Source organism: Panulirus ornatus, chromosome 28 (genome assembly GCF_036320965.1).
Source record: "Panulirus ornatus isolate Po-2019 chromosome 28, ASM3632096v1, whole genome shotgun sequence".
NCBI lineage: Eukaryota > Metazoa > Arthropoda > Malacostraca > Decapoda > Palinuridae > Panulirus > Panulirus ornatus.
The window spans coordinates 12,347,850-12,366,588 of NC_092251.1; the positions used below are offsets into that span (position 1 = coordinate 12,347,850).

Below are 18,739 nucleotides of genomic sequence, written 5' to 3' on the forward strand. Positions count from 1 at the left end.
ATGGGTATGTATATTTGCGTGTGTGGACGTGTATGTATATACATACACGTCCACACACACAAATATACATACCTATACATCTCAACGTATACATATATATATACACACACAGACATATACACATATACACATGTAAATAATTCATACTGTCTGCCCTTATCAATTCCCATCGCCACTCCGCTACACATGAAATAACAGCCCCCTCCCCCCTCAGGTGTGCGAGGTAGCGCTAGGAAAAGACAATAAAGGCCACATTTGTTCACAGTCTCTAGCTGTCATGTAACAATGCACCGAAACCACAGTTCCCTTTCCACATCCAGGACCCACGCAACTTTCCATGGTTTACCCCAGACGCTTCACATGCCCTTGTTCAATCCATTGACAGCACGTTGACCCCGGTATACCACATCGTTCCAATTCACTCTATTCCTTGCAAGCCTTTCACCCTCCTGCATGTTCAGGCCTCGATCACTCAAAATCTTTTTCACTCCATCTTTCCACCTCCAATTTGGTCTCCCACTTCTCCTCGTTCCCTCCACCTCTGACACATATATCCTCTTGGTCAATCTTTCCTCACTCATTCTCTCCATGTGACCAAACCATTTCAAAACACCCTCTTCTGCTCTCTCAACCACACTCTTTTTATTACCACACATCTCTCTTACCCTATTATTACTTACTCGATCAAACCACCCCACACCACACATTGTCCTCAGACATCTCATTTCCAGCACATACACCCTCCTGCGCAAAACTCTATCCATAGCCCACGCCTCGCAACCATACAACATTGTTGGAACCACTATTCCTTCAAACATAGCCATTTTTGTTTTACGAGATAATGTTTACGACTTCCACACATTCTTCAAGGCTCCCAGAATTTTCGCCCCCTCCCCCACCCTATGATTCACTTCCGCTTCCATGGTTCCATCCGCTGCCAAATCCACTCCCAGATATCTAAAACACCTCACTTCCTCCAGTTTTTCTCCATTCAAACTTACCTCCCAATTGACTTGACCCTCAACCCTACTGTACCTAATAACTTTGCTCTTACTCACATTTACTCTTAACTTTCTTCTTTCACACACTTTACCAAACTCGGTCACCAGCTTCTGCAGTTTCTCACATGAATCAGCCACCAGCGCTGTATCATCAGCGAACAACAACTGACTCACTTCCCAAGCTCTCTCATACACAACAGACTGCATACTTGCCCCTCTTTCCAAAACTCTTGCATTCACCTCCCTAACAACCCCATTCATATACAAATTAAACAAGCATGGAGACATCACACACTCCTGCCGCAAACCTACATTCACTGAGAACCAATCACTTCCCTCTCTTCTTACACGTACACATGCCTTACATCCTCGATAAAAACTTTTCACTGCTTCTAACAACTTCCCTCCCACACCATATATTCTCAATACCTTCCACAGAGCATCTCTATCAACTCTATCATATGCCTTCTCCAGGCATATATATATATATATATATATATATATATATATATATATATATATATATATATATATATATATATATATATATATATATATATATATATATATATAAGAAAAGTTTTTATCGAAGATGTAAGGCATGTGTACGAGTAGGAAGAGAGGAAAGTGATTGGTTCTCAGTGAATGTCAGTTTGCGGCAGGGGTGCGTTATGTTTCAATGGTTGTTTGATTTGTTCATGGATGGGGTTGTTAGGGAGGTGAATGCATGAGTTTTGGATAGAGGGGCAAGTATGCAGACTGTTGTGGAGAGAGAGCTTGGGAAGTGCGTCAGTTGTTGTTCGCTGATGATACAGCGCTGGTGGACTCATAGGAATATCTTGATCACGCGCGAAATTGTGATCCTTTCCAATATATATATATATATATATATATATATATATATATATATATATATATATATATATATATATATATATATATATATATATAAATATATACACACACGTTACTGTGAACGAGTGCTATATTCAGTCAAGTAGAAGAGATTAGATTATATATGCAGTGTTTCGATTGCCGTGCATGATAACTTATTAACTAGTCTCATGCTTATACGGAATTCTGTGATATAGTTTTCATCTGATAATATTGAATTCCCTGAAACATAGCAGTAAAACCTTTAGGATAAGCTATTTTTGTATCATCCGACTTATTGTGATGTAGGTCAACTTCATCTTGAATAATGGAGTGAGCTGACTGAAACAGCGTCACAAAATGTATCATAACCAGGCCGAGCATTTAGAAAATTACGCACGCATGATGGTTCAATGTTGCCTGACATTTTAGTCTGGTCGAACAAAGCACAAAACTGAACATGTTATGTTTCTCAAAATATCCACTGCCATCCGATTGACAGATGATTTGATGAATCATGCGACAACCCTTTAGAATTGAGGGAGTCCTTAGAGTTGCGTAGAATATTGAAGGTCTGTATGAAATCATTACCGTATTATGTCTTGCCATTACAAACTTACATGCGAGACCCTAGCACAATATATTGTCTACCGCGCGTCTCTGTCTGAACACGTTCTCGTTAGCGCGATAACTTAAAAACAACATATAATAAAAGTCTTCACGCTTACACTGCTCGTACCTCCTGTGGACATAATAAATGAGAATTTTGAGGCGTATAGTTGCATAGATTTGAACGTCAGGGATGGAATGTACAGTAGTCACACCAGTCAAATCAAAATGACGTCTACCAACTAGTGGGATCGCGCGTTACCTTGAGGTCATTATTGCTGTCTGGTCAGGGTTCAAATTTCACTTTAAGAATGAAGCCAAGTCCAAAAGTGCTACAGACGCTTGACAGTTCGTAATGATTTCACGGGCACTTAAACCCCGCCTTATCTTCTACGCTGACCTTGAGCTAATACTCTCAGAAACAATTGAAAATAGCGACAGCTCACATTGCCGTGTTGTTGTCGAGACCCCGCTACATTCAATGAATGATAAGTCGATCAATGTGTTTTCAATTAGATAAATCACATCAACCTGATAAACCTCCCTAAGGAATGCAGTCAGTTCATTTATCAGTCTGTAGTGAACTGAAATTATATCTTCTAGACTGACCTTTAATGTTATTTTGTTATATATTCATTTTCAGATTGTGTCTGTATTAGCCCTAATATGGCATCGACTTAATATGGGGATAATAGGAATATGTTGTTGAGTTGGCAAGCTGGGAGATTCTTTCTTTCTTTATGCATGACACTAGATGTATCACAGATGTTTAGTTCAATTTTGATCTTTCAATGACAACCTTCTTCCCCCGTAGGAAGAGTTGTCCCATTCTTCTAGTCTTCCTTTTTGATTCTATTGTGGATGTTCAATCTGGTCTCCACTGACTCTGCCATAGAAGATGGATGGGTTTCTTCGTTAAAGACAGGCAATATTAGCGCTCCCAAGAGGTCCTGTGGATTTCACAAGTTTAGCTGACGACTTTTAGCCTGTTCATTGCTACAGATAGTACCCACATCAATATGGCGCCGCGATTTAAGACATATATAAAGTTCATCAAAATATGGCCATGGGTTCTGTGTGAAACACAGGGAATAACCGCTTTCAATACGGGAATGGAATCTGAAAACAATCACAGTTCTGTGATATGCTCAGCTGACTGCTTATTATATGCTGGTCTTACGTCAACTGCAGACATTTTCACTCGAAAAAAAGAAATAAACTAATTTGGCAAATGAAACCTAAGGGCACATTCGATCGACCACACATTTACACCTACACAACCATTTGTCTTGAGATTGTCCAATTGGACAATGATGAAACTACTGATGACCTCCTCCTCCTCCTCCTCCTCTGGCGCGTTCTTCGTGTTGAGGGTAATGTTGGTTGCTTCCCGCGGACCTATATTCTTGTTTTCGTCACCTGCTCCTCCGTCTCTAGCGGTCGCACGAATTGATGTCCGACGGTCACGAGTCTGAAGCTGCTTTTCACAAGATGTTAGTGCATAAGTTGGTGCTAGGCTGGATGGTTAATGTTAGGTCTCCTAACCAGAGTCTTGATTCCATACATTCCATGCATAAAATGTCCTCTATGGAAATGGAGAGGAGGTACATTTACCTAAAATTCCATGATTGCCACTCGTGTGAAGCTCAGAGCTCCGAGATATATTAACAAACACAACCAACCTGAGTTCTCAAGGTGCATCACTCTCCGAAAAGTCTCTTCTAGACTTATGTAAGGTTATTATACATTGACGATAAAGGTTTTTAAACGTGACCCTAGATAAAATGCTTTATTACATTTAACTATTTACTGCAATTGCAGATCAATTGACTTTTCTATTGTTTCCCGATAAGTCTGCGGTCAAAGAACAACATTGAGATAATTGTGTAAAAACAACGGCATCACTTTAAGCAAATAGAAACCTGATCCCCATTGCAAGGCTCAGAGTAGGATGGGTTTCTGTGACAAGCTGATCATGGTCATTAGTGGACGAATGCCATATGGTACAATCGTCATCTTAGAGCAATATTAGATTCCTAGGGATGAGTGCTGGTGACAGAATACCATTGATCATTAATTTCAGAATTTGGGCTTCGAACAATTACCTGCAGCTCGCTATTTTCTTGGACTATAATGTCTAAAATAACTGGTGTTGAAGTGAATTTGTCAGTAAACGTTCTGTCAACAAGGAAGCATTTATCAAAACGAGGTAAATTACCCCAACTTAAAACATCGAGTTCACAAGCACTTCCTTTTGCCAGGCCATATCGTCGGCTTTTTCAACGTCCTGAAAACCAGAAAAACTGCAATGAAGTATTTGTTTTCCAGTGAACTCGTCTAAAATATCACGTTCAAAATTGAGTGGATAATCCAGTATGCTTCATTTACTGAAACTACACTACATCTTGAAAAAAAAAAAATGTCAAAAAAATATAGTCTACCGCTTGCCAGCTATTTCTTGACTTTACAAAGGCAATGCAACAGGTCGGAACAAAGTTGGGTCCGTTAAGGCGTCCGCCTTTGGGGATACTCTTCGGGAAAAGAATGACACGTTGATACTACCATGAGTTTGAAAACACTTTAGACGTCCCTATTTCATTACTCAACACTTGTTCCCATTAATCAATAAGTTATGGTTGAAGTTTCAGGATTACTCACCCTACTGGATTTCAAGGCAAGGAGGAGCTCTTTCATGGTGAATTTCTCTGTTGTAATTGAATTAGTAAATTGGTCTTCTACGGCAAAAGTCGAACTGTGTGAGGTCGGCCATCCACTCGTTGTCAAATCGTGGATCGTAGTTGGTCCGGCGGTTAATTTTAGAGTACCTCCTGGCATTGCTGATAGCAATGTCAACTGTGTCGTCATCGTTGTTTTTATCGCCGACGATGTGAAGAATTCTGACGTACTGGTATTTTTTGTTGGTCGTGCACCGGGAGGGAGGGGTAGTATCATTGTTGACATAGATACAGCTATTCCAAAACTTTCTTTCGGTTTGTGTTATCATCTTCCTTTCCCGAGATCTTGTTTTAATTGTATGATGTATGATTGTAAACAGAATGCTTTCAGTCAAGAATCCTGTACCTCCTATTGCGTTCACTCAGTGCCTTTCAGCGATCTGGTGTCCACGAAGGAGCTGTGCTTCACGCTAACTGTAGGAATCTTATAGTAGCCTTAGCGACTGGTACAACTGATTGCTGTACATATACTGTTTTGCTATCGTTGTCTTTATCAGATACACCTAATCTGGCGGTCTTATAGAAAACCTACGGTCTGCTTTAGTGAAATTATATTTAGATGGAGAAGGGATCGTAATGGAGTCACATGAATACGGAATACGGATCTGGAAGTGGTCATTCACAAGCAATCATTTCATTCGTTAAGTTTACTGAAGAAGAAAAAGATTGGTCAAAAGCTGGCATTTTGTCTGTGTCTGAACGAGTTGGGCTACCGTCTTGTAGAAGAAAGGGGAAAAAAGATTAGGACTGATTATATCAACCATATGATCTCTATAATTGGCCCTTGAACTGCATATTATGATAATGTTGAATGATAAAGTATCTCAGAATAATTTTCAAGGGAGTATTGACTGAGGAATGATGAGAGTTCTTCATTACCAAGAGTACTAAGGAACAATATTTAGAACAGGGACATATACATGTCACCTAATTTTTCTTAATATTTAGCTGATTATAGACTAGAAATCTGCGGCACTGTTGTTTGGGGTAGGACTGTGTGAACCAAAATTTGTACCTCACATCCTTTGTCTTTTATTCGAGTGGCAATTTGCTAGGGCGTCACAGCCCTAGCAGACGTCAGAAGTTTCTTCATGTACATCTAACGGGTGGCCTGTGCATGGAAATGAGGATGGATACATTGTGATATTTCATTCCCAAGACCAGCGCAGTTTCATTGTGATACAGTGAAAGCGTAGGTTTTAAAAGATTTATGGCAAAGGCAAGAAGTTTTCTCTCCGCTGCGGTCTGATTATGTGTTGATGGCTGCCACATCCACTGGCGTCTTCGTAGAAATATATTGAAGGCCCAGATCTACTACAGTAACGGCCGATTATGAATGGAAGTTCACATCATTATACCAGCCGTGGGAAAAGGACTTTCCGGTTACTATTATGACTTATCTATTTTTCTTGCCTTATCAAATCCCCAATTGTCGACTCGGAGATCGAGTTATCTTGCTTCACTAAGATCCTCGTAGTAAACTTGGAGCTTCATTTACACGTACTCAGCAAGATAATGGCTTAAAAAGACGAGACCCTAACCGCAGATAGAGTATTGTTTCCCAGTTTAGGTCCCGTATCATGTGCCAGTCTTATCCTGTAGATACATGGGAGGAATTCCACCCAGAGAGTTGAAAAAAAAACTTATTGTTCTCCGCTTCTTAAGTTTATGTTTGATTTGCCCTGCACTTATGACTCTCTTGTTCCAAGCTTTCGAGTGCTACATCTGATTTCTCCCTCATTCTTGTGTTTTTTTCTGCTCTTGTATGAATACATTATCTGACCAAAGAATTCATTATAAGTTGTTTGAGCCTATGTGTTTCCTTAGGAAGCCTTCAGATGGTCAAACTTCCTTAGCAGCCACGACCAAAGTGTGTCGTGCTGCCAGCTGTGAGGGATCACATTGAAATTGTTGATACTTAAATGAAGTGAGTTAACCATGAAGAAGCTCCTTGTCAGGCGGGGGTCGATCGACCCCAGGGCTTACGATGATTTTAGAAGTTCGAGAAGAGGCTGTATCCAATGTTGAGAAGAGGTCTGGGATGGAGTTGGAAGTTTCAACTCCCTTAATCCTCCGTTAAAAAACATGGAAAGAGATAGGACAGCCCTAAGCGAACCCTTACAGGAAAACACTATAGAAATGTTAGGTAAGGACGTCATAGAATCTGCAGTAGGACTAGCTTCTATCAACATTCTTTCGCCGGTCCGATAAAAAGGGGATCAAACACGAAAGGAACGATCGGTATCTTTTTTTTTTCAATCACATACTGAAACACAGGTTCAAGATAACCAAGTTACAGAGAGTCCGCCACATCTTACAGTTAAACAACTGGAAAATCAGCCTAGACTTAAGGGACGTCTATTGGCACATTCCAGCGCATCCAAGAATCCTTGCTATTCGGAAATGGTACACCGACCTGGCGGTTCAAGGTGATGCCATTCGGTGTAAGCACAACCCTACAGAATTTTTCCAGAGTCATTTCGGCCCTGTCCCCAAAATTAACGTCCTCCGAAGCTGTAGTTATGGTTTACCTCTACGTCTTTTTAGTTATTTCAACTTCAAAGGAATACTGTGCCAGACCAAAGCATCGACAGCCGAACACCTTTTAGTAAGCAGGTTTAATCATCAGTTTGGAAAAGTTCCTCTTACCTCCCAGTCAGAAGTTCACATGGTTAGGGATAGATTGGATTACTCAGACTGGCACTCTTTGTCTTCCTAGAGACAAATTCTGCGTTGGCATTACAGTGACAGACCTTGGAGTCTCGACTTCAACTACACCAACTTCTGGGGAAGTCCACTTTGTAGCTGCATGTAACGACATGGCAAGGCTGCAGGCAAACAACGTAACCTTTTTAGGTGGATAAAATTAATTCCTACAGAGAGCAGAGATCCTCTAAGAGCACTTCAGGGGAAGCGTCTCGAGTCTTTAGTACCTTGGACCAACGGTGAGAAACAATCCATCTTCACTGGCTCCTCTAGCGGTCTGGGCGGACGCATCGAATCAAAAATGGAAACTGCCATTCTTCGGAGGGTCATGCAAGGGCGGATTTTGGATGAAAGTACAAAAATATCCGTCGTATCAACGCAAGAGAGATGTTGGTACCATGGTTACTCAAATCACAAAGCGTCCCGAGTCAGTAATGCGGAGTTTTATTTCTGGTGGACAATACCATGGCCATCTGCTACCTGATGAACGAAGGCTTTTGCGTGTTCCTCCCTTTCATAGTATTATTCGAAGGGATTCTCTCCCTGTGTTAAACAGATCTTTCCCACCAAGTTTCCTGTCTTCATTACCTGCATTATATGGATAAATGCATTCTAGAGCTTAGACACAATGTCTACAAAACTTTCAATGGGAAAGGAAGCTTTCAAATCGATTCTTTACCCAGGAGTGGTACCCCATGTGCATATCTCTACCATCACAACCAATGTGTTACTTAAGATGTATGCATCTCCAGTTTTGGACGTAGTGGCAGCTGCAACAGACATTCTGGCCTTCGATTTGAATTGTTATAACCAGGTTCATCTATTTTTCCCCCAGTACAGCTGGGTTTAAAATCTACTCAAACTAGCTGGCTTTTACGACTTGGTTTAGTAACGCCCGTGGGACAACCTTGGCGCCAGGGACATCTACAGCAATGCCATACTCCTGGGTTGATGCCTAAGGTTCTTCTAGACACCAAACTTTTTTCTTTCGCGGGACCCCAGTTACAAATACCCGGATTCTGTTATATATACATACAGTCTTCATCAGAGAAGATTATGCAAGTATAGGTTTGGAGAACTCCTCACAGATGACCTTTTACGTAACATTTGCCTTCAAAGATAGGACCAAGCGGTCTGAAATAAAAAAAAAAAAAATCAGCCCTTATTTAAAGAACCTGATGTCTCGGGAGTGACTGAAGCTTGATAAGTTCTCCTCCAGTCTTTATCACAAGAATGAGGCCAGTAACACAATTGCCTCTTGCGTCTTCCAAGAACCCTATCTCCGGGTTTTCGTCGTCTGGTGGCCTTAGTTGAGATAAACTTATCCAGTGTGTGTTTCTGAGGAGACCAGTTGCTTCTCCGCTGAAGCTCAGTGAAAGTTCTAGTCTTGGACGTCTTAAAAATTTAATAGATTTTCTGACAGTTTAGGTACTCAGCGTCTTCTCATGAAAACTTTTCCTTGTAGCCTCTGGTTCCGGGAAGTGTTAGGGAATTAGACGCGATATCTAGACACAAGAATCTTCTTGTCATTGATTACAATCTCTTGAAGGTTATGTTAGACCTAAACCCCTCAATTTCTGCCTGAGACTGAAACTATTGTATTCAGTAATAGTCCTACTGACATCCATTCTTGGGAGACTTCGTCAAAGCCTTATGTCCATTTTCAACCCGAGACTTTTTGCACTTTACCAGAGACTATCGAGGGTACCACTCACTTCTGGAACCTTGAAATCCCTTTCAGCGAGGAATATTTTACACGGATTAACAAATTCGTTTTACTTCCTGGCTAGGCTTTATGGTAGAGCATACGATGTGGGGCAATATGGTTTCCACCCTATACTTCCTCAGAAACCTTTCGCTGAAGAGGGCGGGTATCCTTGGCACTCGTCTTGCATCTTCATAAGACAGCAGTTTAGTTTAGATACTGTTGATTTTCCTCGACAATGCCTCCAAGAGAAAAGATTTTCCAGTTTTCAATACCGGCGTTTTCTTTTTCTGTTTTATCAGGTGAAATGCTAATAGACCTCCTCCTAGTCTCTGGTAATGGTCTTTCATGGAATCAAGCAACTCCACGGACTCCCTATGGAGTCCCCCTGGAGGCCGCCTAAACGATGGTGTACGATATACCTTTTTCTAATCCTATAGGTTAAGGTTTTATCGATATCTTCGACTTTCTGTTGCTGAGACTCGTATTTCTTAGCAGGAAGAGCGTGTGCATAGTTACAAGTTTTAGGCAAGCCAGTGCCAAGAGAGGTACGGTAACGTAACCTCAGATGTGTACCATTGAGATCCAGACGAAACCTATGGTCTGTATGTTTATGCTACGTCTGTGGTACACATAAGGGGCTATTTCTTTACGGCAGATGCATGGGATTCATTGGCCCTTGGCATCACAAAGGCACCTCGACCTTTTTCCTTGTCTCGCCATAAGAAATATTCTCGGTTGCTTAAAACTGAAAAAAAATTCTGTCATATTAATTCTACACGGGACATTTCTTAGCGGACGCAACTGACACATTTGACATTCCTTATGCGCAGCTGATCCTTGGTAGCGCACTTGTGACAACAACCCTTGAGAGATCGATAGAAGTTTCGCAGTCTATCTTTAACTCCTAGAACATCTCAGTAGGTAGGGAATATAAGAACGGATATGACAAAGTTCTTATCTAGTGCTTAATTCTCTTGGAGCGATTGATTTAAAGTTTCAAACAAGAGTCTTCCTTCGTTCCCGTCAATTAAATGACTAATAAACATCTGTCGACTTCATTCCATGAATAATAACCCTTTACTCCATGGGCATCAGATCGTAAGGTTTACAAAGCCAGAGGAGGTTCTGTATCTAAATTGATGCGTCTCTTACAACTTTTCATTTTCTTCACTCGCTCCACACCACTAGAGTTTCTTTCAATCACCTTCCAGATGAAGGACCTGGGGGGAGGGGGGAACCAGAAGTGTTGTACCTGATGTGATGCTACAAATTTGGCGTTAGGGGAGCTACCACTTACCCTGCAGGAGGGGACTGGTGACCTAAAGCCAGCGATGTTTTCGGAGATATGTGCTCCGACCCAGTCACAAAGTCCTATATACCAAAATAATCACACAAATCAGTTGCCTGGAAGGAGGCAGTTGATCAATCAATAAAAGTCTTCATATGTTAGGACCGGCGCTAATATAGCTTGAGCTGAGTTCTCTGCCGAACACCTCAATCTAAAACTGGTCATGGCAAATTACTATATACATATGAGAGCAGGAACGGCGGAGTCACTTGTGTAACCTTTATCGAAACATAACGTTGAGTTCACGGCATCTGATCTGACGAGCGGTCGTTGTGGGGTAACAATAAGTTGCCAGACATCGCCAGTGAGCAGAGTTGCTGGCCCTTGATATATGAAATAGAAAGTGACGAATCTGAGGTAATTTTCAGTTGCTCTAAAACGTTCGTTAACCTTCCCTAACAACCTCGTATTTCAAGCATTATCCAATCATTACTGGAGGTATTATCATTATCATCCACTAATAAAAATTATTTTTACGTTGCATCACATATCAAAAGTACTAAACAAAAGGTAATCATTTTTCATTTATTTGCTTGATTATTCGTATGTTAGTTGGCGCACTTATACATCAAGATAATGGCTGAGCTATTGGCCAAGTTTTCAGACTCTGGAAAAACATGTGAATGATCATTCAGGAAATGCTTGACACGTTGAATATCGTAGAAATTGCATTTTTCTTTTTTCTAGACGCTCCTTCATCTGATATTCAAGTGTATGTCCATCTCCTCTGTAGCGGTGGCTATATCTCTCTTCATGTTGGATTTCGATTCCTGATTTCCATGCTGAAGAGAATTTGAAATACCTGTAATCGTTTATCACATATCGATGACTGTACTTACATGTGGTAGCTCTCAGGATATGACGTTATGCTGTCTCAAGTGATGTATAGATGATGCTGGTTGACATCCTCATTGCATTTCAGGGAGTTTAATTTTGCTGATCCAGTTGAGTCAGCTTGAGCTGATTAAAATCTATTAATAATGAAGCTTGCCTTACATTCATCATGTTGCTGGCTCTGCCTGTCTGTCTTATCGTGCCCTGAGATTTATATATCACTTGGCCTTCACTTCATCACACATTTTTCACTTGGGAAAGCAAAGCCTTTACGAATGACAAATCTGTCTGTAAGATGTTTTGTATGCTAACAGACTAACACACGGGCAAATACAATACACCATAAAGACAACCTAACTCATTGCCAGACTATCACAAGGGCTCTACTCTTTGGTCAAGAACAAGAGATAAAAGTTACGACTAGAAATGCATCTAAACATACTATAAGATATTTGTCTGCAAGGCAGAACTTGATCATATAAAACTGTGAGAGGAAACCTTATTGTGAAGCTGGGTGATGGTGGAACATTCTTGCCAATAAATCATTCAACTTAACCTTCATAGTGATTTGCTTTAAGCAGCGTTTGGCGTTCTACTTTGACTATGGAATAAACATCTCTCACAATAGGTGTCTCTAAAGCAAGCAAGTGCGACAAGGGGGAGAGATCTCTATTGACTGATTTTCAACTTGTGTGTCCTTTCAAACATCATTTAATTATTCACTGATGTGATCTTCAAAGGTCAGATACCGAGAGTTGCAAGCAGGATGCCTTAGAACCTTCTGAATTTTACACATTTCTTAGTCTGAAGACATTTCTGGAGAGACAAATATACAGATAATATGATTACTGTAATTTTGATTAGTAGTCATAAGGTAACTTTCCTCCTTGTAATTAGAAACTGATATGAGAAAATTGAAGATGACTTCAAGACTTACCATCAGGTACAAATTCTTTGCTAACTTTTGCTCTCCTTTTGAATCTCTTCCGTAAATTCTCCGTCTTCACTGATTGCTCTCGGTCTTGTCCGAGCAGTTAGATACTTCCCTGTTTTCATCATATTCTCGTAGCGGATTATCCCATATCTCTCAAAAGATATAAGTCGGTGTGGGACAACCGAGGATAAGTAAGTTAAACTTATCAGGAGTTCTTGCACGAAAGAATAACCCTGGCATCCAATCTTGTTTACTAAATCAACGGTAATAAACAAACCACAACTTTTATTGGTGCCAAATTACAATGTGAATAACTACTGTTCTTTACATGAATTTACTCAGCGCGTCTATTACTTCTTTGAAATTACCTGCAGACGTTTGAGGCATATTGATGACGAGAGAGTGATTATAATCAATATAATACGTATTTGCTTGAGATGTGTTATGTGTTCATATTGATTAGCATTAAAACTTGACTTTCACTGCACATAGGAGTTCGAAAAAGGATATTTCTCTTTGAAGTTTTTATTATGTTGGAATAATGCAACAACGATAGAAAACTACGTGCCTTTTTCAGACGGGTTAAGCAAATTACCTTCAGTTTATTATGAAATTCAACAAATACAACAGGATACGAACACATTCCAATAATGTTATTTTGATATCTATAAAATTACTTTAAGTCTTTACAAAAGAATTTAAGAAGATTTATTACGAATATTTCGGATTCGTAAGATTTACATGTAATTTACTGTAATGATTCGCATATCTATTCAAGATTTTACAGTTAAACTTAATATTGATATCAACATAAATACGCATTCCTCCGAAAGAAGGAGTGTGTCGGCGCATGCGCTCTGAACACCAAGTATCGGCGGCGCAGGGAGCACGAGGTATTGTTGTGCGTGCAACTCAAGCTTATTTAATAAGAATGGCAACGGATACTAAAACCAAGAAGATAGAAGAACTAAGAGTCGTGGATCTTAGGGCAGAATTAGAAAAGCGCGGATTGGATAAGACTGGGGTCAAGGCAGTGCTTACTGATCGTCTGAAAAAGGTAAGGGAATACCAAGTCCTTGATACTTGGCGCGTTGTCTCGCCTAAGTAAAATGGTGGCGTCATAATGGCAAGCAAGTTTAGGACGAGGTAAATATGGAGAATGATGTATCATTGCTCATAGGTGCATGGTGTGTAAACTAAAGCCGATTGAACAAAGGATATCTTGTGTTCTAATGTGAAGCGTGAGGGTAGGGTGACCTATTGGTAGTGTGTCATCCAGTTACATGAGTGACAGAGTAAGCCAACCTCGTCTACGATGGCTACCGCGTCCTTATTCGTGGTTTTGCGAATGCAGATGCTTTGGTCGTGAAATGACAGTAAACAGTGAAGTGCAGAAATCATATGTCGTATTGAATAACAGATCAGGAGCGTCTTCCCAATCCGAGCAAAGCAGTCGTCGTAGGAAATGGAAATGAGGTTTGTCAGGAATTCCGATTTTTTTGTAAATAACTCCTGAAATGTCAAGCTAATGGTTAGAAATTAGGCAGGAACTTCAAAGATTCATTAATTCTGCTGCAGTTTTTCAGTGGCTGTTAATTTGGGTTAGTTTGTAAAGCTTGTATTTTTTATTTCGTGGTTTTGGCAACGTCCGCTCATGTTGGTTAAACATTATTTACTGACTAGTTTGTTTTCTAGATAACTTTCCCTTGCACCGCCTCTGAGTTATGTTGGAGAGACAGGCAACCATGGAAATTTGTTTATTTAGCAATTGATAACGTATGTCGGCAGACGTACCTGTTGATAGAATTTGGAGAAAGGGGTAAGTCTTATTTTTGCGTCGAAATTGGTGTTGGAGGAAGTTACTATAGTTGAATGCCAACCTTCGTCCCCTGTTAAAAATTAGTCCAACTATATTTACCGACTTCTGCCCCTACCAACTGCCTGTCCACTAGCATTAACACATTGACCCCAACTTAGTGCCGACCGACATTACGGCCTTTACCAACATTTCAAGACCTCGTACTAACTTGCGTCTTATATGTTCATCTGCATGGGCCAAATATATACATAAAATGAGTTAAAGTGGAAAACTATTGAGTTGTCATTCATTGCACCATCATTACATGTAGTTGTGATGATAAGGGTGTGCTGAAATTGAGGTTGAGCGATATGATCGTGCATGCAATCAATTTGATTTTCCTGTGTATTGATTACACTGCGTAAAAGTCTTGCTCCTGGGTAGTAAGTGTTATTTCTTAATTGCATGTGCATAAATGGTATAGAGATGGATGTTATTCCCTTCAACTTTCCTTTGTCACCAGGACAGTGATATTTTGAAATTTACCCATTTCCAGTTGGACATCAAGCAAATTTGCACATTTTCATTCACATAGAAAGAGAACATATGAAACAAAATTAATATTTATTTACATTTATGTTAAACAAAAGTGACCACAAAAGATTTAGAAGTGAGTAGTTTTTCTAGTTATGATTGTACTGTAAATAACTTTTACAAATCAGACCCCAAATATAATGCTTCCATGTTCTTGAATTTATCAAGATGAGAACCAAGGATATGGACTTTGAGGGACTTCCTGCAGCTCATTTTGCTGTAGTTCTTTAGCATAGTCTCAACCAGCTCCGCATAGTTTTTGGCCTTGTGATTGCCCAGGAAGCCCTGAGCCACTGCAACAGAGCTGTACCAAGCTGCTTTCTCCTACCTAGCGAGCGTCTTAGGGAATTCCTAGTAGTCCAGGATCTTCTTTATCTGTGATCCGACAAATACACTGGTTTTGACCTTTGTCTCGCACAGCTTAGGGAAGAAGTCTTGAAGGATGGAGACTCCTTATCTATATGTGTGACATTGTTTCATAAGGCCTAATTTTATATGCAGTGATGACATCAACACCTTCCGGGGATCCACCAGTGGCTCCCATTTGAACTTGTTCGTCCCCACTTAGAATTCGGTCCACTGTGTCCAGTCCCGCATGTGGTAGTGTGCTGTGGTGTCCCTGCTGTCCCAAGGCGAAGATAGCAGGGGAACTAGGTAAAAGTACCTTGGGAACCTATCAGGAATGCCACCATTTTGAAGTCTTTGATGACCTCCCAGCTGTACTCATCATACTTCAAGGCATCAAAAAGGTCTTGACACTTGTTTTAATCTTCTTTGAGGTGCACCGAGTGAGCCTGGGGTGTTTTATTCTTCTTTGAGGTGCACTGAGTGAGCCAGGGGAAAAGATGGATACTTGTTCCAGTTATGGAGCTGCCCTGCTTTGAGGCTTCTGGATGAGCTGTTTTTAAAGACACCACTTGTTCGGATTACAGTATTTTAATGTATTATTAATTGTTCATGTACTTGTTGAAGTTGATTAAATAATCAAACAAGTAATCACTCATCTCGGCATTTCTTGACTTTAGTTATGGTAATTCAAATGGGCCAAAGTCTACGTTTACTGAGACCTGTATTGATTTAATGATGAATACATATGACAACGCCACAGTAGATGTATGGTAGGGTGGATCATGTTAACACTTTTTTTTGATATTCTTGTGGGGTAGTGCAGAAAATATTTCAATGTGCCATGCCACACTCAGGCAGCAGAATGCCTCATAAAATTACTTACGGTTCTCTGCACCAACATCTTTAAACTTCCCAGGGTGCTCAAAAATTGGAAAATAAGGCTTAAAATGTGCGTTTTTAGGAGAAAAATCTAAAGCTTATAATGTTTATTTTTGAGTGGGATAGGGCTAATTTTATAGAAATACTTTTGAATATTTCTGAAATCTTGAAGTAATTGAACAAATCCTTCAGCCACCCCAAGGGAATTGAAAATGTAGCATTTTTACTAAAACTACTGCTTATTTTTAAAAAAGATTGCGAAAATTTGTTTTGTAATGTTTTTCAGCCATTGTTATAATGATGGTTTTGAATGTAATTGAAGTATATGAACAGCATTAAGTAAGAATGACAACTCATTCTGCATTACAGAAATATTGGATTCATAAAATTTTTTATTTTATATGTTATTTCAATATTAATATAAAATGAGATTTTAAGTTTGGGATGTGGTTTTCCTTCAAGATTTAACAAATGGCCTATTGTATGCAGCTCCATATTTTTGAAGTATTTTACTTCAGAATTAAGTTGTACAGTATTTTGGAAATAACCCAGAACTCATGGCATGGGCATGGCTGCGTTGAGTTCCACCCTAACTCTTTCCCAACAACCCGGCTATGTAGGGAGCTGTTTTTTTTAAGTCATCAGTTCTTTTTTTGAGTCAGGTTTTGGTAGATCCTTTCTACTTAAGGGTTATACTTATGTGCCTCTCTCTACGTTTTTGGTCACACACTTTAGTTGATGCTTCTGTAAGTAATTTTATGTGGCATTCTGCTGCCTGAGTGTGGCATGGCACATTGAAATATTAATTTTCAATGGGAATGCCACTCTTGATGTTCGAGATTGTTTCCTCTTCATTGTCCATTGTTAAAGGGGGCTCTGTTTCCTCTTCGATGTCTATTGTTAAAGGGGGCTATGTTACATCAATATTGTGCCAGTAAATCATCTCATAATGTTGTTTTGCATTGAAATCAATAACAAACTTTAAACTGCTTCTTTTCTTTTCTTGCCTGCAAAACTCTCCATCCCAGCTTACAAAGTTTCTTTCATGAATCATGCTAATGAGAATGGTCTCAGAGTGCTCAAAGAATGCATTTCTCTGAATAACAGGTTTGACAGTTTGCTTGATATTGCTAATGAAGGGATGAGTTTGTACAGTAGTTTTGTGCAGATACTGAGCACCATATTTGATGGAGGGTTTGTACTTTTATCTTGAACCACATAGGTGCATAAACTTTCATTATGAAATCAGCTAGTATTTGCAAAGTATTAGATGTCTCAAATGTTGCAACATAGAGATGTAGAACTCAATTTGTTTTTAACCATCATGAATGAGATATTTTCCCAGGATTACAGTGTGATAGTGCATCATCCACTGTACCTTTAGAGATTGCTTGACATATCAAGTAATTATTTTTGATTGGTACTCATCAAAGCCTACTTCAGTATCTTCTGATTCAGTAGCCTTGAAATTTACATCAACTGGAATTTTCTCTGTTTGGTAACTGTTTACTAATTTCTGTAGATTCAATTGGTTCTCTTGTTTTACCATCCATGGTTGTGATCATATGCCTTAAAGGCAATTCATTACCAAGAAGCTGGCAAACAAACCGTTGCCAATATTTTGTTCTAGAAGTGTTATTACTCCATTTTTAGGGCCTGTATGTACAGAAATGCCATCGCACTCAATTATTCTCGAATATTTTAGATCATCATCTGATGAAATAAGAAAAACTTTCATTTCTTTTGCAATATTACTGCCATTACTGGAATTTGGAGTAACAAGGGTAATAAATTTTAATTTTGGCTCTTGTAGAAGACAAGTATGCTCTTCGTTTACAATGGTTTTTGAAATTGTGCTGCCTTTTTGTTCTCTGGCAATAGTTTTATCCTTGCACCCATTAAGGTAAATGCAAAATGAATGGTTGTGTCCATCTCTGCACTGTTCACTTTCAGTGCACGCTCTTTGCCTTTCATGGGAAATTTTGTTTCGAATGGTTGTGTCCATCTCACTGCACTGTTGACTTTCAATGCATGCCCTTTGCCTTTCATGGGAAATTTTGTTTCTGTCAGTAACTTAATTGTTTTTGCTTTAGTGTCACCTACTTCCTACAGTAGTTTTCTGGAAATAGTTGCAGCTGATACCCCTGTTCTGTCACAAGTTTATGCTACAGCTAAGAGATTAGAAGTTAATTCCCTTTTAGTGAGATTTTTCTTGGCACTATGAGGTAACTGTTATATAGTCTATTGGTTCATATGAGTTTGTCTCATTGATCCTGAAGATGAAGGAAGAACTACAAGAGATGAAGAATGGCATAATTCATTATCTTTATCCTTATTTTTGCATTTTGGGTATCTGTGAGTAAAGGTTCTTG

The 18,739-nt window shown here is 39.6% G+C and overlaps 1 protein-coding gene across 6 annotated transcripts in view; it reads left to right on the plus strand.

Moving 5' to 3' along the window:
* Positions 1–13,583: 13,583 nt before the first annotated feature.
* LOC139757844 (uncharacterized) overlaps positions 13,584–18,739 on the plus strand; it is a 255,572-nt gene continuing 250,416 nt past the window's right edge. For all 6 annotated transcript variants that reach the window (XM_071678740.1, XM_071678743.1, XM_071678741.1 and 3 more), the window contains exon 1: positions 13,584–13,805. In XM_071678740.1, coding sequence (XP_071534841.1) covers positions 13,599–13,805 — 207 coding nt within the window. In that variant the 5' untranslated portion in view covers positions 13,584–13,598. The remainder of the gene's footprint in view (positions 13,806–18,739) is intronic.